At 39.4% G+C, this 23,254-nt stretch overlaps 1 protein-coding gene across 1 annotated transcript; it reads right to left on the bottom strand.

Annotated features, from left to right (window-relative positions):
* Positions 1-20,652: 20,652 nt before the first annotated feature.
* LOC126346203 (uncharacterized) lies at positions 20,653-21,192 on the bottom strand. The gene has a single exon (XM_050002170.1). The coding sequence runs from the start codon at positions 21,190-21,192 to the stop codon at positions 20,653-20,655; it is 540 nt and encodes a 179-aa protein (XP_049858127.1).
* Positions 21,193-23,254: the final 2,062 nt, after the last annotated feature.

The raw sequence follows: 23,254 nt of genomic DNA, 5'->3' as shown, positions 1-23,254 counted from the left end.
GGAGAATCAGCAAGAAAGGAAAATCAAAACAGTAAGAAAAGATTATGGAAAAGAATTCTGATGTGTGAATTTTGACAGTTGGTTGAAAAAAAAATGTTGTATTATATGTCAATTATCCAATAGCTATACATCAGAACAAAATGTTTTGGCAGAAAGGTTAAATAGATCTGTTGTAGAAAAGGCAAGATGTTTACTATTTGATGGCAAATGTCAAAAAAGATTTCGGGCTGAAACAGTTAATAGTGCAGTATACTTGCAAAACAGATCAGTGAGTTCAAGTTTAGGGAATAAAACATCCTATGAGCTATGGACTGGCAAGAAACCTACCATTGGTCATTTCAGAACAGTTGGAAGCAAGGACATGATGCATATTCCCAAAGTCAAGAGATCAAAATGAGATAAAAAGACAAAAGAAATGATATTAGTGGGGTACAGTAATACCACAAAAGGCTATAGACTCTATGAAACTGATGCAAATGAAATTGTGATAAGCCGAGATGTTACTATAAAGGGAAATGCAAGTGATGCAGAAACCAAAATAAAGATTTGTGAAGAAATCACCACTACAGTGGGGGATGATGAAGAAAATGAGAAGTCTATTACTACATTAAGAGAGTCCTTACATGATGTCTCAAGAGAAGCAGTCACATCAGAGAAAGAAACTGGTGATAGAAAATGTGTTATGCAAGAATATAAAGTGAAAAATATTAGAAGATCACAAAGACAGCCCAAACCAAATAGAAGATTTGATGATTATGAGGTTTATTTTTCTACTGGAACTTCAGAACAGCTCGAGGATCCAACAACTGTACAGGAGGCACTTAGCAGACCTGTTACAGAAGAATGGAAATGTGCTATACATAAAGAGTTACAGATGTTTGAAAACAACAGTGCCTGGGAAGTACTAAACGTTCCACAAAGTGCAAGTGTAGTGCAGTATAAGTGGTTGTTTAAGAAAAAATCAGTAGTGAAGGTGAAGTACAGCATTGCACTAGAATAGTGGCAAAAGGATTTGCTGAGAAACCTGGAGATCATTATGATGAGACCTTTCCTCCTATGGTAATGCATTCAACGCATAGACTTATAATGGCTTTAGATTGAACTAGATTTGAACATTAAACATATTGATGTTAAAACTGCTTTTTTTATGCTGTCCTCAGAGAGGATATTTCATTAAAACAACCTGAAGGATTAAATCTTCGTAATGATAAAAGAAAGGTTTTGAAGTTAAAAAGGCCTATGTATGGTTTAAAACAATTATCCAGAGTATGGAATGAGACAGTAAATGATGTCTTATGCTGTCTAGGTTACAAAAGATCTAATTTAGAACATTGCTTGTTTACAAAACATAAAGATAAATGCTTAGTTACTATGGTAGTTTTATATGTGGATGACTTATACATTTTTTAAATAACTCAAGTGAGACTGAAGGTTTGAAAAATAAGTTAAGTTCAGATTTCACAGTAAGGGATTTAGGAATGGTTAAAAATTGTTTGAGGGTGAAAATGAAATCTGATAGTCAAATGGAGTATAAGCTTTAATTCAAGAGAACTATATTGATCAGTTATTGAAAATGTTGAATACGGTAAATTCTAAAAATGTAAAGAAGAAAAGCTTGATTTTCTAAATGAAAAAGAAACTAAAACTAGTGATGTACCTTATCAAGCCCTAATTGGTAGCTTAATGTATTTATCAGTACTTACAAGACATGACTTCTCTTCCATTGTGAGCTACTTAAGCCTGTTCAATAATTCTTATACTGAAAAACATTGGATATGTGCTAAGCGAATTTTGAAATATCTGAAGGAAACTAAGAATTATGGTCTAAAGTTTAGGAAAGGAGATTCAGAATTATGTGGTAATGTAGATGCAAATTCAGCCAATTCTCCTTTAGACAGAATATCATATACTGGTTTTATTTTCAAACTATGTGGGTCTGTAGCATCATGGCAGAGTGCTAAGCAAAAAACTTTTGCTCTTTCTGGCACACAAGCTGAGTATATGGCTCTTTCAGAAGCTTGTCATGAGGCTATTTAATTAAGGAACTTGTGACATGGATCAACAAGCTATAATAAGTATACCACATTATCTAATGATAATCAGAATGCACTGATCTTATCTGTAGATACTTCCAATCATAAAAGGTCAAAGCACATTGATGTTCAACATCATTTTATAAGGGAAGCTCTGTCCAAAAAGCTGTAAAAGCTGTTTACTTACAAACAGCTGATATACCTGATGACATAATGACAAAGGGATTGAAAAATGAAAAACTTTCTCATTTATTAAGAAAATCATTTAAATGTTTTTAAGTAGGGGTATTAAGCTGGCCAAATGTATTTAAATGATACTGATACATGGTTAACTATGTATATGTATCTTTTACTGAGTTCTACATCTCTGTCCCTACATGCTGTTCCCAGTCATTCCCAGTTTGTTTTCTTGTGTGTGTAAGCTAACATGTAGCGAAGTGTACCAGTGTGAACCGTTACAATAAATTATATAATGTGCACAAGTTTATCATGTTCTCAATATCCACAGAACCTCAACAGATTGTAACATATAAATATGAAATACGATTAATGACCCTATGCAAAAAAGGAAAAGGCAATCACTCACCTATAGTGTATTGATGTAAGGAACACAGAAACATGTAAATGGCAACAGAATTCTTGGTATGTCATTCTTGGTAGCTTTCAATCACTAGATGTTTTCCTTGTGGCCATTCACACATACAGCCACACAGACACCCTGAAATACACTCTGTGGTGTAACAGTAATTAGCAGCAGATACACCAGGATTCATATCACTTCTTTGTGTGCAAGTAAGGAGACAAAATAATGGTATTATAGTTATTAAATTACTGAGTTGCAAAATAATTTTCTTGTATAAATGTATTTTTTCATAACTTTTGTGCATGAATTTGTTTCATTCCTTGAGGAATGCACCAATGGCATTATCTTCATAGCTGCTGCAAGAGATAATAAGCTGACCACTACCACACACTAAGGAATGTCCTGTTTGGAGACGAGTGTAATGCTGGTGACTGTTGCTGATTTCTGCCCTCAACTTCAATAACACAAAAAATATGTATGTAAAACATTAATTAATGTCAATGTGATAAGTGACTAATGTGTAATGAGATTATGTAGCAGTATGTTGATTGATGCTGTAATGGAACAGTTCAATAAAACTCTGTTTTCATCAGGAATTGAAGAAGTGGCGATTTATTAAGATATTGGAGCTGATTAATGCTTTGGGAGCTTTCAGATATTCATGTATTTTTTCTTTTATTTAGCTATCCTGTACAATTTTCAAATGGATGCATTTGGTGGCCTGTACACAAAAACTGAAATTATTTGGGTGTAATTACAGAACTAAATTCATTATTGAGAAGATATGGAGCTAAGTTGCTGTTAACATACTATAATAACCAATTTAATGAACAAAGGAATCAGAAAGTTCTGAATTAGAGATAATACTGGAAGCAGAGATGTAACTTTTTATTATGAGCAACAGCTATTTTCAGTCATTCAATGTACAATGTGAAGTGTAAGTCAGTCATTGTAGTCATTTTGTGAGAAATCAGTATCCACTTGTTTTCATTTGTTGAAGTAGGTGATGAATACAGTGTCATGTTGGTGGAATTGGTGTCTGTTATATGGTAATGAGGAAGCAAATGTTGTACTATTTAATGATATTTTTGTAAGGTGACTTTAGCAGTGTTGATGAAATTTTTGAGTAACTTTTAAGGTAAGGAGAATATACAAAGAGAGGTTTAATAGAAGTGTGTTATGACTTCATGAAGATGATGGTGACGATGATCAATATTATAATGATAATGATTTTCTTGATGTATGGTGGAGAAATATGACATTGGTTGAAGAAGCAGTTGGTTAGGGACTTAGTTTCATATATAAGCAGTAAATTGTTTTCATTAAATCAAGTCGTATGGAGTTATGGTGAAGTATTTGTTATCAGAGAAAGTGGTTTATGAAAAATCTGAGACAAAAGAATGTAAATTTTAAGATTAGTGATTTTACATATATGAAAGTTCAGAAATATGTGGAATAATGATAAATTAATTAACTTGCGGTGTCTAAAGGCAACTCAAACAGCACCGTTGTGCTTTGAGAAAACTGACTCTTTGGTTTAACTTCAATTTTGTTCCCACGTGTTGGCTGGTTTGCGTATTATGTTCTTGTGTATTCAGTACATGTGAATAAAATTGTGTTTCCAAAATTTAATGTATGTTGGTGCTGGTATTCTTTCATCTGCTGCAAGGTAACAGAAGTTACCACAAAATTTTACCTCAAATGAAATACCATATTCACCACGCTGCTAAATAAATAATAACACTGAAGCAAAGTAAAAAACAAATTTGTTCATAAATTGTAATGTACAGGAGATAATATTAGAGATAGATGTCACTATTACTCAACATTTGGAAAATACTGCTTAAAAATAAAAATATGAATTGTATTAACAAAAAGAATTCTTCACTGAAAAATACTTATATTTTATAATGTCTGGTGAAAAATATTTTTTGCATGAAATAATTTTAAATATACTGTACATTGCTGAAAGGTAAAATAAATAGAATATTTTATTACTTTTCGTTTTTATGGAGTACTTATCAGCTATACTTCTTTGGTCAAAGTCACCAATTATATCAGTTATGTAAGCTCATCTTTGTACTGAAATGTATGAGGGTGGTTTGAAAAGTTCTCGGAATCACCACAATAGGTCAGCACTAATGCAACAAGTAGTTTACACGGTATTCATTGGACTGTTGTCTGTAAACATGTGCAACATCAGTGCTCTTCGAAGAGAGGTGTGGCAGTGATGTGGCTCTGTTGTTCCTGCATTGGATTTGCAAAGACAGAAAAAATAGAGAATCAGACAGTTATTAAGTACTTTGTAAAGAAAGGTATGAAAGCAAAGGACATTCAAGTCAATTTCCAGAATACGCTGGGGGACTCAGGTCCTTCATGTTCAACTGTTGCCAAGTGGACAAATGAATTTTAATTTGGTCAGGAGAGCTTAGATAGTGATCAGCCAAGATGTGTCGCTTCTCCAGAACTCACTGCAAAAGAGCACCAAATGGTCATGGAGGATTGCCGATTGGAAGTGTATGAAATTCCTCATGCTTGTAGATATAATTTCCAAAGTTATATCACATTATAACAGGAGAATTAAAAATGAAAAAGTTATCTGCAAGATGGGTGCTGTAACTCTTGACACTGGATCAAAAATGCATGAGAATGGGCATGGGAAAATTACATGAACTAAGGTATGAATTGTTGCCACACCCACCTTATTCACCCGATATGGATCTATCAGACTTCTGTCTCTTCCCAAAACTGTAAATTTTTCTTGGTGGCTGAAGATTCACTTCAAACGAGGAATTGATAACCTAAGTTGTCAACTATTTTGCAGGCCTGGAGGAAATTCATTTTTGAGATCAGATCAAGGCACTGGATCATCACTCTACCAAGTGCATTAGTCTACAAGAAGACTACACTGAAAAATAAAAAGTTTCAGTGATATAAGTACTTTTTCTATTCTGTTCTGAGAACATTTCAAATTGCTCTTGTATGTATCCTGGTCCCAAGTGCGTGTGTTACTTTTTGCCACAATATTGTGGGAAGTTAGTAGTTGTTGAAAGGTGTTAGTAGAGACCATGTTGCAGCCGTGATCTCAAATGCTCCTGAATTGTCAATCCCACGGTCATCCGGTCATCCCAAGAGGCGTTCTGTCCCTTGGTGGACCACTGAGTGCCACTCAGCCATCCGCGCCCGCCGTGCAGCACTGCGCCGCTTCAAGTGCCGTCCCTCAGCTGACAATCTTGCGGCCTTTCGGGTGGCAAGGGCCAGAGCGCGGCGAGTGATTAAAGAGAGCAAACGACGGTCATGGCAATCGTTCTTGAATTCCATCTCTCGCTCCACTAGTTCTACGAAAGTATGGGAAGCCATCAGGAGGATTTCCGGGAAACTCAGCCAGCTACCTGTCACGGCATTGCTGCATCAGGGATGTCTCCTCACGGCGCCGAGAGACATTGCCCAGACACTGGCCATGCATTTTGCGGAATCTACCGCCACTATTAACTGTGATCCAGATTTCTGCCGCTACCGCACTGCCGTCGAAAGGGGTCACTTGGACTTCCGGTCTCTAAATTCTGAACCCTATAACTGCCCGTTCACAATGTGGGAACTGGATTCTGCGCTGTCTGTGGCTCATGATACTGCGCCTGGTCATGATCAAATCCGGTACAGCATGCTGTGGCACCTGTTGCTGCCATCCAAGGAAGTTCTCCTGAACTGTTTCAATATGATATGGTTATCTGGCACGTACCCTGACTCGTGGAGGGAGGCAATTTTGATTCCCCTCCTCAAACCAGGGAAGGACCGAACGCATCCCAGTTGTTATCGGAGTATTGCCTTGACGAGCTGTGTTGGGAAGACGTTGGAACGCATGGTCAACCGCCGCCTGGTTTGGCTGCTCGAGACCAGGCAGCTCCTTAGCCCCTCTCAGTGTGGATTTCGGAGATGTCGTTCCACTATAGACAACTTGACCCTGCTTGAGGCCGCCATCCAGCAGGCCTTTCTACGTAACCAGCATTGTCTAGGGGTCTTCTTTGACATTAATAAGGCTTATGACACTACTTGGCGCCGCCTTATCCTCAATCAACTCCATGAGTGGGGCTTTCGTGGCCGTCTCCCCATCTTCATTCGGTTCTTTCTTTCTCACCGCCTCTTTCGGTATCGGGTTGGTAATGTGCTATCGGATTTGTACGTGCAGGAGAATGGTGTTCCTCAGGGCAGCGTTTTAAGTGTCACCCTCTTTGCCGTTGCTATTAACAGTATCACGTCCACTATCCGGAGTCCTACCCAATGCTCCTTGTTTGTGGACGATTTTGCTGTTTTCTGTTCTTCCTCTAGTCTTGTCAGTGCTAGTCGGCAGTTACAGCTTACGATAAAGCGCTTAGAGGCATGGACTGCAAAGACGGGTTTTACCTTTTCTGCAGACAAATCTGTGTGTGTTCATTTTAATCGTTCTCGGCGTCTTTTTACCTCCCCTGAATTGCGTCTGAGGGACACCGTTCTTCCTTTTAGAGACACTGTGAGGTTCCTGGGCCTCACTTTTGATTCCAAGTTGTCGTGGTTGCCTCACCTTAAAGACCTCAAGGTGCGGGCCCTGAAGGCACTGAATATTTTGAAGTGTCTGAGCCATCGGTCCTGAGGAGCAGATCGGGCGCGTCTGCTGCAGTTTTATAGGGCTTTCGTCCGATCGCGTCTTGACTATGCTTGCACCGTGTATGGGTCAGCAAGGCCTTCGTATCTGAAGATCCTTGACGCAGTACACCATGAGGGTATCAGGCTGGCCACTGGTGCCTTTCGTACCAGTCCCATCCCCAGCCTGTGTGCTGAGGCAGGGGAACCGCCGCTCGCCATCCGGCGGAAACTCCTCATGGTGCGACGGGTGTGTCATTTCCTTGCCTGTCCTACCTCCCCTGCGTACCCTACCGTTGCCCGACCGCCTATGGAACGTCTCTTTTCCAGTCGTCCCAGGGCAACAAAACCATTTGGGATTCGTGCCAAGCATTTGCTTGAGTCCCTTGGTGTGGAGCGTGTGGCCCCCCAACGACAAGGTTTTACTCGCCTGCCTCCCTGGTTGCTCCAGAGGCCCAGCATCCTTTTAGACTTGTCGGAGAACCGGAGGAACTGCACTCCGGCGTTTGTTTTTACCTCCTTATTTTACGATATTTTAAACCAGCATCCGGACCATGTACCTGTATTCACAGATGGCTCTAAACAGGGGGACACTGTTGGTTGTGCTGTTGTTTTCCCTGATCGAGTCGTCAAGTTACGGCTTCCTGCGGCGTTTACCATCCTCGATGCCGAATTGTTTGCAATCTTGCGGGCATTGGAGCAGATGAGATGTGTTACCAGTCTTAAGTTCCTCATCTTTTCTGACTCCCTGAGTGCCCTTCAGACCTTGCAACACTTGTACCCAGCGGATACGGTCGTCCAGAATATCCATTATGCCCTACTCCACCTGCAACGGCAGGGGAAGGAGGTTTCTTTCTGCTGGGTGCCGGGGCACGTGGGTATTAGGGGAAACGAACTGGCGGATGTGGCTGCCAAAGATGCATGTTCCCTCCCTCACGTTGTTGAATGTGCCGTCCCCCTCCATGCTGTAACCTCCCTTTTGCGTTTTCGTGTTATGCATCAATGGGAAGAGGAGTGGTTGGCAGTTTCTGACAATAAGCTGCGTCTGGTAAAGGCCACTACGCGACCATGGCGTACGTCCTACCAGTCATACAGGCGGGATGAGGTTCTCCTCACTCGCCTCCGCATTGGACACAGTCCCTTCACGCATGGTTTTTTACTCCGGCGGGAGGACCCCCCAATCTGCAGTGCTTGTGGCGTCCACATTACTGTCCGCCACATTTTACTTGACTGTCTTTTATTCTCTGACCAGAGGGCGGTGGTTTCCTTGCCACCGGATTTGCCCTCTATTTTGCAAGACGACGCAGCGACTGTGGTTAAGGTCTTACGGTTTTGTGTCCTGTCCAATCTGTTGCCTCGGATTTTAGGGAGAATGTTTTAATGTGCTGCTGGGTGACTGGCTCACCCAGGTTTTAGGTAAGAGGTCCGCCAGTCACGATTACCTCCTTGTTTCCCTTCGGTATCTGTTCTCTTTTCCTTGTGTTTCCTTTCCTTTTTTAGTGTGTTTCTTCTCCTCTTGTTTTGCCTCTGTATGTGCGCATATGGAACTGCGTCAGGCCTGTGTCTTTTAGCCGTTCTCCTTGTTCGGCGTCCGTCTTCGTCCCTTCACCGCTTGTGTTCCTGTTTCTATGCGTTTGGGCGCTGATGACCATGCTGTTTAGCGCCCGTAAACCTCAAACACACACACACACACACACACACACACAGTAGAGAGAAAGAGTATGGAGTTGTTTGTGGTACTATATGTTTTACTGTTCTCCACTGACCTGTATTTTTAGATGACCTAATCTCTGACAAGAAGCTGAAAGACTAGACATTTATGGTTTTTGAAAATCAAACATCCATAACTTGTCATTTAATGGTGCATATCTTAAAAATGAAAACCTTACCTTCAGCATGCATGGAATCAACTGTAATGGACACTGAGAAACAACAAAGAAGACATCAAAATTCATAAGTTAAGTAACTGGACTAATTCATCAGTCTTATAACAAAATTCGTTTGAGATTCAACCTGTTCTCATAACCAGCTGTTAGTGAAGTACTTAATTAAGCAAACAGAAGTAAATACACTCCTGGAAATTGAAATAAGAACACCGTGAATTCATTGTCCCAGGAAGGGAAACTTTATTGACACATTTCTGGGGTCAGATACATCACATGATCACACTGACAGAACCACAGGCACATAGACACAGGCAACAGAGAATGCACGATGTCGGCACTAGTACAGTGTATATCCACCTTTCGCAGCAATGCAGGCTGCTATTCTCCCATGGAGATGATCGTAGAGATGCTGGATGTAGTCCTGTGGAACGGCTTGCCATGCCATTTCCACCTGGCGCCTCAGTTGGACCAGCGTTCGTGCTGGACGTGCAGACCGCGTGAGACGATGCTTCATCCAGTCCCAAACATGCGCAATGGGGCAGATCCAGAGATCTTGCTGGCCAGGGTGGTTGACTTACACCTTCTAGAGCACGTTGGGTGGCAAGGGATACATGCGGACGTGCATTGTACTGTTGGAACAGCAAGTTCCCTTGCCAGTCTAGGAATGGTAGAATGATGCGTTCGATGACGGTTTGGATGTACCGTACACTATTCAGTGTCCCCTCGACGATCACCAGAGGTGTACGGCCAGTGTAGGAGATCGCTTCCCACACCATGATGCCGGGTGTTGGGCCTGTGTGCCTCGGTCGTATGCAGTCCTGATTGTGGCGCTCACCTGCACGGCGCCAAACACGCATATGACCATCATTGGCACCAAGGCAGAAGCGACTCTCATCGCTGAAGACGACACGTCTCCATACGTCCCTCCATTCACGCCTGTCGCGACACCACTGGAGGCGGGCTGCACGATGTTGGGGCGTGAGCGGAAGACGGCCTAACGGTGTGCGGGACCGTAGCCCAGCTCCATGGAGATGGTTGCGAATGGTCCTCGCCGATACCCCAGGAGCAACAGTGTCCCTAATTTGCTGGGAAGTGGTGGTGTGGTCCCCTACGGCACTGCGTAGGATCCTACGGTCTTGGCGTGCATCCGTGCGTCGCTGCGGTCCGGTCCCAGGTCGACGGGCATGTGCACCTTCCGCCGACCACTGGCGACAACATCGATGTACTGTGGAGACCTCATGCCCCACATGTTGAGCAATTCGGCGGCACGTCCACCCAGCCTCCCGCATGCCCACTATACGCCCTCGCTCAAAGTCCGTCAACTGCACATACGGTTCACGTCCACGCTGTCGCGGCATGCTACCAGTGTTAAAGACTGCGATGGAGCTCCGTATGCCACGGCAAACTGGCTGACACTGACTGCGGCGGTGCACAAATGCTGCGCAGCTAGCGCCATTCGACGGCCAACACCGCGGTTCCTGGTGTGTCCGCTGTGCCATGCGTGTGATCATTGCTTGTACAGCCCTCTCGCAGTGTCCGGAGCAAGTATGGTGGGTCTGACACACCGGTGTCAATGTGTTCTTTTTTCCATTTTCAGGAGTGTATAAAATTTATGTAGTCTGCAACAACAATAAACTTTTCTGCTGCATTGTAGTTTTCAAGGGTTAAAATTTCTTACTTTCAGGAACTGTAATAAATTTGTATGTAATAAAGCCACAAGAACTGAACATTAGTTGTTCAACTCATCACTCAAGAGCATATAGTGTTTCATTATTTACAGTAACAAACAGAAAGTTATTCTTAATGCGTTGATTGAAAAATACAGCGGAGAACAGAGAGTAATTATGGCTGATGATATATGCAAATATGACAGCTCAGCCTGATATAAGTTGCAGTGTTGCCCAATCTGAAAAAAGGCTCCCTCATTGACAATTTTCCATGAAATTAAAATTTTTATGAGGGCAGCTGAAAATGTTCAAATCTGCTAATTCCTTCTCAGAAAAATTCAGAAATTTTGTTGTAACAAAATCTGAAGATGGTCAAGAAAGATTAAATCAAATATTTAGTTTAGTGAAAGGTTGACAGACTGAAAACTGAATTCCTGATAAAATTGCACATTTGAATTACGGTTTGTAATACTGCACAACAAGATCGAGTCTTACCTTGGCCATCAGAAAGTACATTTGGGTGTCTGTGTGGATGTGTATGTGAATGCGTGTACTTTTGCTAGAAAGACAGCTAGTGTTTGAAACCTGGTTTGTTGCTATTGTTTGTTAAGTGTTCTGTGTTCCATGCACTGATTTGCTATAGATAAGTGGTTGTATTTTCCTTACTTTAAGTGCTGTTCCATCCAGAAATCTACATTACTGTAATAGCACAATGTCACACTTTCAAACTTTTGGAATCATGCTTTATGACTGTAAGGTGATGTTCAAAACATATTTCATTCTGATTTTTTAAAATTGGATTTAAATGATTTTTTTTATTTTGTAACTTTGTTTGGAATCACTGCACAGTTCACCAGTGTACACAGTCCTATAGTTTCAGTTGAGAATGCTAATAATTATTACAAAATACAGCACATACATGACAATTTAATTTCCCTTTGCTCATTTTGCTCCATCAAACTCTTTCTGAGATTGGCATAACTTCTCTTCCTCAATTATTTCCCTTCACCTTCGCTATCTCACATTAGCATAAAACAGCAGCCATAATGTTTGCATTACACCTTCCTGGTATCTCTTTTCCATTTCCTAAATATTCTGGTGGAACAATTCTCCTTGTTCTTTATTGACACTGCCAAGGATCGCAGCGGAAAAAATCAATACATGAATGTTTAAAATGAAGCTTCACACTATGTAACATAAGAAATTTGCCATTACTTCTTTAAACAAAACCCAAACCCTTTTTGTGCTGGGATCACTGTACTTTCAAACATGTTTTATTTCATTACATTTATGAAATGTGGCCCCACAATGATAATTGCTTTAATGTTTCTCATATGATACTTTTGGAAAACTGTACTTTTGGAAGTGCTGCAGTGAACTGTTTCATTAACCCAAGTTTGATGTGACAATGCAATAATATTTTACTTGGTTGAACAATGGTTCATTTATTATATTTTATGAATTTCATTGGATGGTTCTTCTGTCCAGCCAGATAATTACTTTCCAGTGCTTGTCTTTGGCTCAGTTACTCCACTCATGAATGAAACACAGCATTTTTATGTAGCTGTATATAGATCAAGAAACATGCCAGCTACTTTCAAATCCCCACATGTTGTCTAAGAATGTTTTTGATGGTTCATGTATTTCAACACAGCTTCAGGTTTTCATGTGTCTCCTTATGGTGTACTCAGTGCACAACATACCTTGTCTCGATCACAAAGACTTATACCAATATATGGGTATTAGACATTTTTCTTGAAACAGTTAATGTCTTTTCTTTACTTACCAATTATGGAGCTACTACAAACATAATAGAATATGTTTGAGTTATTCAAACACTCCTGGGAACTAATTACTAAGAAACTGTGCAACTACATTTAACAGCACAAATATAACCACACAATACTGCAGTATGTCAACAGTGAATTAAAAAGTTTTCCACGTACCAGTCAGATGGGTGTGACAAGTGTGGCAAAGCATTCCATCTTATTAAAACAAAATTTCCCTTACCTGCAATAAAATTTGTCTCAGTGGATTTTTGGTTTAGATGGAAAATGTGTTTGCTTCATTTGTGAAAATCTGTATGTGATAGTCGAAAGCTAATAACAGGAATGAAACCAGCATATAAAAGTATTTCAAGAACAATGTGAATTATGCAGATATCAAAATCATGTTGATGGTGTAATTATACACAAGTGAAAACTTATTGGGATAAAGAATAGAAAGATTCTAATCTACATAGGAGACTGTTTACAAATCACTTGTGTGAATGGTTTTGGAATATTGCTCAAGTACAAATGGTCAGAGGTTTGTTTAATCTGTGGGTGAGTGTTGTGACAAAGCAAGCTGGGATATTTTTTCTTCCCCTCTCATTTTGCCGTCTGCCTCCTTAAATTTGTTCTTTCACTTTTAACTAATTGCCATTAATGTGTGAATATAATCTCCTTTTTCATAAAAGAAAAAGGTTGGCCCTCAGTTTTAAAGAATATAACAACAGATCTAATTTTGTGCTCAGTTTTATGGATGAAATTGATTTTATAATTTATTTAGACTATTCGTAGTTAGTATCTTTTGCTATAGTGTGAAATCAACAACTGTTTCATAATGTAAATTCTATTGTTGATGTATAATCAGGCATAAATTATGTAATAGTTATAAACATTTGGAAGTCGAAACACTAGTAATACTAAAGTATCTATTTTGCTCTCTTCAAAAACATGTTAGCAAAGCCAGCCCTTAGTTAATTCCCAGGTGATTAACAATTTTGTCAAAAGTATTGCTTGCATAATGATATCTGTTAAGTTCATCATTTACTCAAATAATTTGGCTTAATTCTTGTAGTAGAAAAAAACTGTTAAAAAGATGGAATTTTTTGATGTATTCAGTTAATTTAATTAGTCAAGGTTTAATTATAAATTCTGTAAATTAAACTTTGAACAAAGTGTAGTTTCAGTACCTATTATTGTGAACATATAGTAGGGCCAAATTTTTGGTCACGTGACAGTCAGTCCACGTCTGAGTTTCAGACGAGAAACCTGCTGGTTAGATCAACAACAACACTTCAACTTAACTATGGAATAACTGTTAAGTGATAAGGCTTTGTGTAAAAACAATGACAGTGTCTGCTCTATATGTACCTTTCTATTCTTCAAGAACTGTAAACTTTGTGATTAGGTTTTTACTGTTCACTGATGTTCATAGCAGTATGTGCAGGTTTGCCTGCAAACTATTAATGAGGCTTATTGAAAGTTAAGCAATAGTGTACTGACCAATTAACTGAGTGTTATTGGGGAGTTGTGAACAGTGAAATTAAAGTACTGTGAAACGCAACTGTGTACCTACCGGCTACATTATTTACAGTAGTCAGTGTCGAAATTGCAAATTCCATTTTTCAGCCAGCATAGCAAAGTAGGACGTCAACACTGAGGACAACAAATGAAATAAATAAAGTAGGCAGAATCGCAGCAGTGTCACAAAGATACTGGAAGAACTGAACTGGAAGTCCCTTGAAGATAGATGTAAATTATCCTGAGAAAGTTTATTAACAAAGTCTCAAGAACCAGAATTAAATGATGATTTGAGGACTATACTACAACCACAGAACAATTACTGCATGCACAGGAACATTCAAACAATCATTTTCCCACACTCTATACGTGAATGGAACTGGAAGAAACCCTAATAATTGGTACAGTGGGTTGTACACTCTACCATGCACCTCACAGAGGTTTTCAGAGTATTGATGTAGATGTAGATGTACATTTTCTTTATGTAAGATATTTGTATTTACTTCATATGTAAATGGGAAGCTGCCATTTTTTGAAGATTTGTATGTAATTCAAGAGATTTCTTCCATAGAGTGACTATATCTGTGTTCAAAATTGACTTGGAGATGGTGACTTGCAGAGTGTGTGAAGAGGAGCCAGCTGAGTTGAATATTTACAGAAGTGCTCAAAAGTATGACCCTTGTGAAAATAAAGGGACAAGTAAAATATAATAAAATATTTCGAAGCCATTAGAGAGCAACACCAGTTGTTGGGAAAGCTTGACCAAGCAGAAATTATTGACCAGTCTAAATGGGACCAAACTGTCTGAATAAGGTACAACAGTTGAGTATAAAGAGTCACATGACAGGAAAAAGGAATGTCATAATGTGTGGTCAAGAAATGTAATGAACAATAATGTGAAATGAAGTGGCCTGAATATTGGTTTTTGATGCTATGTTGGAGTATAAAAGTCTGATATTCAGGACTTAATTTTTTTGAATGATGAACAACAAGTCTGAATTACTAAGCTTTGGTGACTATTGCCTAGTGAATGAATGCAGAAATAATGCTTGGCTGCAGTAGCTCACCCAGTTTGACTTGTAATGGTTTACAACACATTGCAGTTACAGCAACTGAAAAGTGTCTCACTCTAATTTGAAATTTTCAGATAAATAGTTCTCAAGTGTGCATATTCAACAGTGACTACAAGTCAAAAATTACACTTATTTATCCTAGAATCCGCACTGATTGTAAACAGTGATCATATTTGCTCCATTAAAACAAAGTTTTCATTCAGAGTGAGAATTTTAACTTCGGAAGTCCAACTGTATTAGTGGCAACAATGGTTTTACGTCCTTTTTTGAAATTTGAAGCTTAAAATCCTCAGAGTGAACAATTTTCTATGTATGATTAGTGTTGATTGCTTATAAAGGATATTGTTTCCTTATGAAGTGGCAGAGTCTGGTGTGTGCCATTAACTCCTTTAGAACTTCTTCAGTAATAGAACCCAGTGCACTATTCACAGTGGCAAGTATTCATCAGGGAGAAGGGTAATATCTTATTCTATATGTACATAAATGATCTGATAGACAGTGTGACAGCAATTTGCAGTTGTTTACAGATGGTGCCTAGGAAGTCACATGACGAAGTGTTATTGGTGACTTTAGGGGGATACAAGATAATTTAGACAGAATTTATAGATGGTGAGATGAATGGCAGCTTCCTCTAAATGTAGAAAAATGTAAATTAATGCAGATGAGCAGGAAAAACAATCCTGTATGTTGAAATACAGCATTAGTGGTGTACATTGTGACAGTCACATCAATTAAATATGTAGGCATAACGTTACAAAGTGATATGAAATGGAATGTGCAAAAGGCAAATGGTTGACTTCAGTTTATTAGGAGAGTTTTAGGAAACTGCATCTCAGAATTTGGTTAATTTGGAGAATTGTATCAAAGTGCAGCTCATCTGTAAAGCAGACGACATATGGAACACTAGCGTGACCCATCCTTGAATCTTGCTCAATGGCAATAGGCAGAGAACACAGTTCTGTTGCATTACACATAGGTGATAAATTTATAGATTGTGTAATAAATACAAAGTTTTTATGGTGGAATATTAATTGTCATCCCCCCCACCCCCCATGAACCACAGGCCTTACCTTTGATGGGGAGGCTTACGTGCCTCAGCGATACAGGTACCCGTACTGTAGGTTCAACCACAACGGAGGGGTATCTGTTGAGAGGCCAGACAAGCATGTGGTTCCTGAAGAGGGGCAGCAGCCTTTTCAGTAGTAGCAGGGGCAAGAGTCTGGATGATTGATTGGTCTGGCCTTGTAACACTAACCAAAGCACCCTTGCTGGGCCGGTACTGCGAGTGGCTGAAAGCATGGGGAAACTACAGCTGTCATTTTTCCCGAGGGCATGCAGCTTTACTGTATGGTTAAATGATGATGGCATCCTCTTGGGTAAAACATTCCGGAGGTAAAATACTCTCCCATTCGGATCTCAGGGCGGGGACTACTCAGGAGGACGTTGTTATTAGAAGAAAGAAAACTGGCGTTGTATGGATCGGAGCGTGGAATGCCAGAGCCCTTAATCGGGCAGGTAGGTTAGAAAATTTTAAAAGGGAAATGTAAAGGTTAAAGTTAGATATAGTGGGAATTAGTGAAGTTCGGTGGCAGGAGGAACAAGACTTTTGGTCAGGTGAATACAGGGTTATAAATACAAAATCAAATAGGGGTAACGCAGGAGTAGCTTTGATAATGAATAGGAAAATAGGAGTGCAGGTAAGCTACTACAAACAGCATAATGAACACATTACTGTGGCCAAGATAGACACAAAGACCATGCCTACTACAGTACTACAAGTTTATATGCCAACTAGCTCTGCAGATGATGAAGAAATTGATTAAATATATGATGAGATAAAAGAAATTATTCAGGTAGTGAAGAGAGACGAAAGTTTAATAGTCATGTGTGACTGGAATTCGACAGTAGGAAAAGGAAGAAAAGGAAATGTAGTAGGTGAATATGGATTGGGGCTAAGAAATGAAAGAGGAAGCCACCTGGTAGAATTTTGCATAGAGCATAACTTAACCATAGTTAACATTTGGTTCAAGAATCATGAAAGAAGGTTGTATACATGGAAGAAGCCTGGAGATACTAGAAGGTATCAGATAGATTATATAATGGTAAGACAGAGATTAAGGAACCAGGTTTTAAATTGTAAGACATTTCCAGGGGCAGATGTGGACTCTGACCACAATCTATTGGTTATGAACTGTAGATTAAAAGAAACTGTAAAAAGGTGGAAATTTAAGGAGATGGGACCTGGATAAACTGAAAGAACCAGAGGTTGTAGAGAGCTTCAGGAAGAGCATTAGGGAACAATCGACAAGAATGAGAAGAAGAAATACAGTGAAAGAAGAGTGGGTAACTTTGAGAGATGAAATAGTGAAGGTAACAGAGGATCAAGTAAGTAAAAAGATGAGGGCTATCACAAATCCTTGGTTAACAGAAGAGATACTGAATATAAGTGATGAAGTGAGAAAATAAAAATGCACTAAATGAAGCAGGCAAAAAGGAATACAGGCAGTGAAAAATGGCTAAGCAGGGGCTAAGCTAGAGGACAAATGTAAGGATGTAGAGGCACATATCTCTAGGGGTAAGATAGATACTGCCTACAGAAAAATTAAAGAGACCTTTGGAGAAAAGAGAATCACTTGCATAAATAGCAAGATCTTAAATGGAAAACCAGTTCTAAGCAAAGAAGAGAAAGCAGAAAGGTGGAAGGAGTGTGTAGAGGGTCTACACAAGGGCAATGTTCTTGAGGATAGTATTATAGAAATGGAAGAGAATGTAGATGAAGATGAAATAAGAGACATCATACTGCATGAAGAGTGTGATGGAGCACTGAAAGACCTAAGTCAAAACAAGGACCACGAAATACACGACATTCCATTAGAACTACTGACAGCCTTGGGAGAGCCAGGCGTAACAAAACTCTACCATCTAGTGAGCAAGATGTATGAGACAGGCGAAATACCTTCAGACTTCAAGAAGATTATAATAATTTCAATCCCAAAGAAAGCAGATGTTGACAGATGTGAAAATTAATAAACTATCAGTTTAATAAGCAATGACGGCAAAATACTAACACAAATTCCTTACAGACAAATGGAAAAACTGGTAGAAGCCGACCTTGGGGAAGATAAGTTTGGATTCCATAGAAATGTTGATACACGTGAGGCAATACTGACCCTACGGCTACATTTCTGGCAATTGTAGACTTAGAGAAAGCATACCCAATGTTGACTGGAATACACTCTTTCAAATTCTGAAGGTGGCAGGGGTAAAATACAGGGAGCAAAATGATATTTACAATTTGTACAGAAACCAGATGGCAGTTACAAGAGTCGAGGGGCATGAAAGGGAAGCAGTGGTTGGGAAGGGAGTGAGACAGAGCTTCTAGCCTATCCCCGATGTTATTCAATCTGTATATTGAGCAAGCAGTAAAGGAAACAAAAGAAAAATTCGGAGCAGGAATTAAAATGGATGGCAAAGAAATAAAAACTTTGAGGTTCTCCAATAACATTGTAATTCTGCCAGAGACAGCAAAGGACCTGGAAGAGCAGCTGAACGGAATGGACAGTGTCTTAAAAGGAGGATATAAGATTAACATCAACAAAAGCAAAATGAGTATAATGGAATGTAGTTGAATTGAATCAGGTGACGCTGAGGGAATTAGATTAGGAAATGAGATGCTTAAAGTAGTAAATGAGGTTTGCTATTTGGGTAGCAAAATAACTGATGATGGTCAAAGTAGAGAGGATATAAAATGTAGACTGGCAATGGTAAGGAAAGCATTTCTGAAAAAGAGAAATTTGCTAACATCGAGTATAGATTTAAGTGGCAGGAATTCGTTTCTAAAAATGTTTGTATAGAGTGTTGCCATGTATGGAAGTGAAATGTGAACAATAAATAGTTTAGACAAGAAGAGAACCGAAGTTTTCAAAATATGGTGCTACAGAAGAATGCTGAAGATTAGATGGGTAGATCACATAACTAATGAGGAGGTATTGAATAGAATTGGAGAGAAGAGAAATTTGTGGCACAATTTGATTAGAGGAATGGATCAGTTGGTAGGGCATATCATGAGGCATCAATGGATCACCAATTTAGAATTGGAGGACATTGTGGAGAGTAAAAATCATAGAGGCAGACCAAGAGATGAATACACTAAACAGATTCAGAAGAATGTAGGTTGCACTAAGTACTAGGAGATGAAGAACCTAGCACAGGATAGAGTAGCATGGAGAGCTGCATCAAACCAGTCCCTAGACTGAAGACCACAACAACAACAACAACGACATCGATTGTCAATGAACATGGAATGAATATGCACCAGTTCTGGCTAAAAGAATGTCATCATTATGTTTTGCTCTTAGTGTTTTATCACCAGTTTGGAATAGTTACTGTCTTTTTGCAACTTACTGTTGCTATGTACACTCAATTCTGAGCTATGGGATTCTCTCTGGGGAACAAAGGCACACAACATGGATACAATTTCTAAATTGCAGAAAAGGCCATAAGAATAATAACTAGAAGCAGTAGACAGTCTCAGTGTAACAAATTGTTTAAGAAACTGGACATTCTTAGTATACCAGGTAGATACATCTACCAACCTGTTGTGCACATTGCCAAGTATTTCACTATTAGCTCTATAAATAATTATGTAGCAATAGCCAGCTTGGATTTACATTTAACAAGTAAAAATAAACAGAAATGTTCAAACAGCACTTTCCATCAGGGAATAGAATTGTATAATAAATTGCCAAAGAAGATAGAAAATATTACCAAAGTACATCTGTTTAGAAAGGTAGTTAAAACATTCTTTACAGTGCACACTATACTATCAAAGACTATGTAGAAGATTCAGAAGAGAGGCTCATGATGAAAAGTGATAGCTACACCATCTTGTCATGTTACAGTACTGTGATGCTTTCTGCAAAGGCACTTTTAAGATTATTTATTCAAAACAGACTACAAAGTGAATAAGATATACAAAGATGTGCTTCCTCACAGACAACCATTACACACACACACACACACACACACACACACACACACACACACATACACACACACACACACACACACACACACACACACACACACAGATAAGATATACAAAGATGTGCTTCCTCACAGACAACCATTACACACACACACACACACACACACACACACACACACACACACACACACACACAGATTAAGTTTAGTGACAAGGTGAAAACCTCTATTCTGTGTCCAAAGATTCAATTGTACACATATAACAAAGAAATGAAAAATTAGTGCCACACAGTTATTACTTTACATTCATTTTTCTATCAACATTAACACTTCCTCCAAAGAAAAATAAAAGTTGAATACTGAACTGGATTTAATCTTCTGTTCTCCAATTCTTTCATGCAGCACCTCAAGTTGAACCATTTCCAGTGGCTTGGTTAGTAGATCAGCTAATTTCTGTCAATGTTTTCTAATTCAAGATCTGCATTCAAGAATCTTTCCCTGATGTAGAACTGTTGGACTTCTATGTGCTTTTGTCAACATACAGTGAAGAATGTTTCACTTGTTTGGAAGTTCCAGTCAATTCATGACGCAACAACCTTTTTAACCAGATTAGCTTCTTTATTCCTTCACTGGCTGAAATCATTTCTGTTTCTATAGTAGGTGTTGCCACTGACTTTTGTAGTTGACTGGTCCATGATACAGCCTCATGACTGATAGTTGTGACAACACCTATCATTGAATGTCTCATGTCCTGGTCACCAGCATAATCATCATTACTGTAGACTTTGAACCTCTCTTTGTTGTTGCACTTAATTCCATAGTCCACTGTATTCTTCATGCACCTAAAGATTCGTTTTACTTGATTCCAGTCTTGAACTATAGGATCTTCCATCATTCTAGCTGTTTTGTTCACTGTGAAAGCAATATTAGGATTTGAGACTGTAGTCAAATACATCAGACAACTCACTGCATCTTGATATGGAACTTTGACTGTGATCTTCTCTTTGACATTATTTTCTTCACATCCAATTGGAGTAGAAAGTCCATTAGACTCAGCCATTACAAATCTTTTAAGAATTTCCTTTGTGTAGCCTTCTTGGTTCACTGCTATTGACCCATCTTAATTTTGCTGTATCTTCATACCCAAAAAATTTTTGAGAGACCCTATAGTTGTATAAAACTCCATATTCAAAATTTTCATGAACTCTTCAATAACTGTTCTGTTGCTGCCAACAACTAAACCACCATCATCATTGATTGCAACATATGGACAGCGTCACTGATTTTAAATCCAGCGTTCACCATGAAGTCTATGAAACATTTGTTCCAACAACATGATGCTGTTTGAGACCATACAGACTATTCTTCAGTAAACAAACATGACCAGCACCATCTTCAAAACCTTTAGGTTGTTCCATGTATACATCTTCTTCGAGTATACCATTTACAAAAGCTGTTTTGACATCAAACTGGTCAAGCTTCAATTTCTCTGCAGCAGCCTCTGCCAACAGAGTTTGAATTACATCATAACACACAACAGGGCTGAATGTTTCTTCATAGCCAATTCCTTGTCTTTGTGCATGTCCGTTGGCCACAAGTTGACCCTTGAAGTGAACTTTCACATTTTTGCAGTTTTCCTCTGTAAGACCCATCAATTTTGCAAAATCCGTACACCACTTGACTGCTCAACTAATATCCCAGTATTATATTCTTTCAGGGACTTTAATTCTTCATGAATGGCCTCCAGTCACTGATTTTTATTGCTATACTGCAAAACTTCTGCTTATGTTCTTGGATTCTTGTCCCTGATGATAGGAGTTCCAGCCATGTGTACATAATCTCTACTGGTCATCCATTCTGGTTTCTTCCACTTGCATTTGCTTCTTCCTTTCTCACTCAGTGCTTGCTCCAGAACTTGATATCATGTCCAAATCTTTCTTCCCCTTTATTATTTACTCCAGAACTTGGCATTGTCTCCAAGTCTTCTTCCACTTCACCTACTCTTTCTGTTCTGTCACTGTAGCAGACAGTTTCTGATTCCTTTTTTCTCATCAGAAGTCTGATTAGGCTGACTCTGTTGAAGAGTGTCTTCATGAGCAACTTCAAATTCATTGCTCTGGTGTGCTTGAATTTTACATCATGACTTAGTAGCTGACAACTTTTCTTTGAGATGTAATCAAGACAGGAGTTTGCAACACTGCGCCGACGCAGACTCTTCGAGTATTTGCTGCACTAAATAATTATAAAAAGCGTTGTTATTAAGCTATTTTTAAACGTCTACAGGTGTTATAAATATAATATAAGAGTTGTTAAATTAGTGGAAGTGTTAGTGAAGTATAGAATAAGATTAAACGGTGTAAGAAGCATATTTTTCTTCTCGCGCCTGTAGCACGAATCCTAGGCCTAATTTCACGCAGGCTAATCGTAAGTAAGCAGTGAATTAAACTTATACGTAAACATTTCCAGTTGGTATAAATGCACTCCTGGAAATTGAAATAAGAACACCATGAATTCATTGATCCAGGAAGGGGAAACTTAATTGACACATTCCTGGGGTCAGATACATCACATGATCACACTGACAGAACCACAGGCACATAGACACAGGCAACAGAACATGCACAATGTCGGCACTAGTACAGTGTATATCCACCTTTCGCAGCAATGCAGGCTGCTATTCTCCCATGGAGATTATCGTAGAGATGCTGGATGTAGTCCTGTGGAACGGCTTGCCATGCCATTTCCACCTGGCGCCTCAGTTGGACCAGCGTTCGTGCTGGACGTGCAGACCGCGTAAGATGACGCTTCATCCAGTCCCAAACATGCTCAATGGGGCAGATCCAGAGATCTTGCTGGCCAGGGTAGTTGACTTACACCTTCTAGAGCACGTTGGGTGGCATGGGATACATGCGGACGTGCATTGTCCTGTTGGAACAGCCAGTTCCCTTGCTGGTCTAGGAATGGTAGAACGATGGGTTCGATGACAGTTTGGATGTACCGTGCACTATTCAGTGTCCCCTCGACGATCACCAGAGGTGTACGGCCAGTGTAGGAGATCGCTCCCCACACCATGATGCCGGGTGTTGGGCCTGTGTGCCTCGGTCGTATGCAGTCTTGATTGT

This window comes from Schistocerca gregaria, chromosome 1 (genome assembly GCF_023897955.1).
Source record: "Schistocerca gregaria isolate iqSchGreg1 chromosome 1, iqSchGreg1.2, whole genome shotgun sequence".
Classification (NCBI taxonomy): domain Eukaryota; kingdom Metazoa; phylum Arthropoda; class Insecta; order Orthoptera; family Acrididae; genus Schistocerca; species Schistocerca gregaria.
The sequence above is the reverse complement of the archived record's forward strand: the minus strand, read 5'-3'. Positions and strand labels throughout refer to the sequence as shown.

Bases quoted from the DNA above. Each gene is read 5' to 3' on its own strand.
- LOC126346203 (XM_050002170.1), bottom strand. From the start codon at position 21,192: ATGGCTGAGTCTAATGGACTTTCTACTCCAATTGGATGTGAAGAAAAT.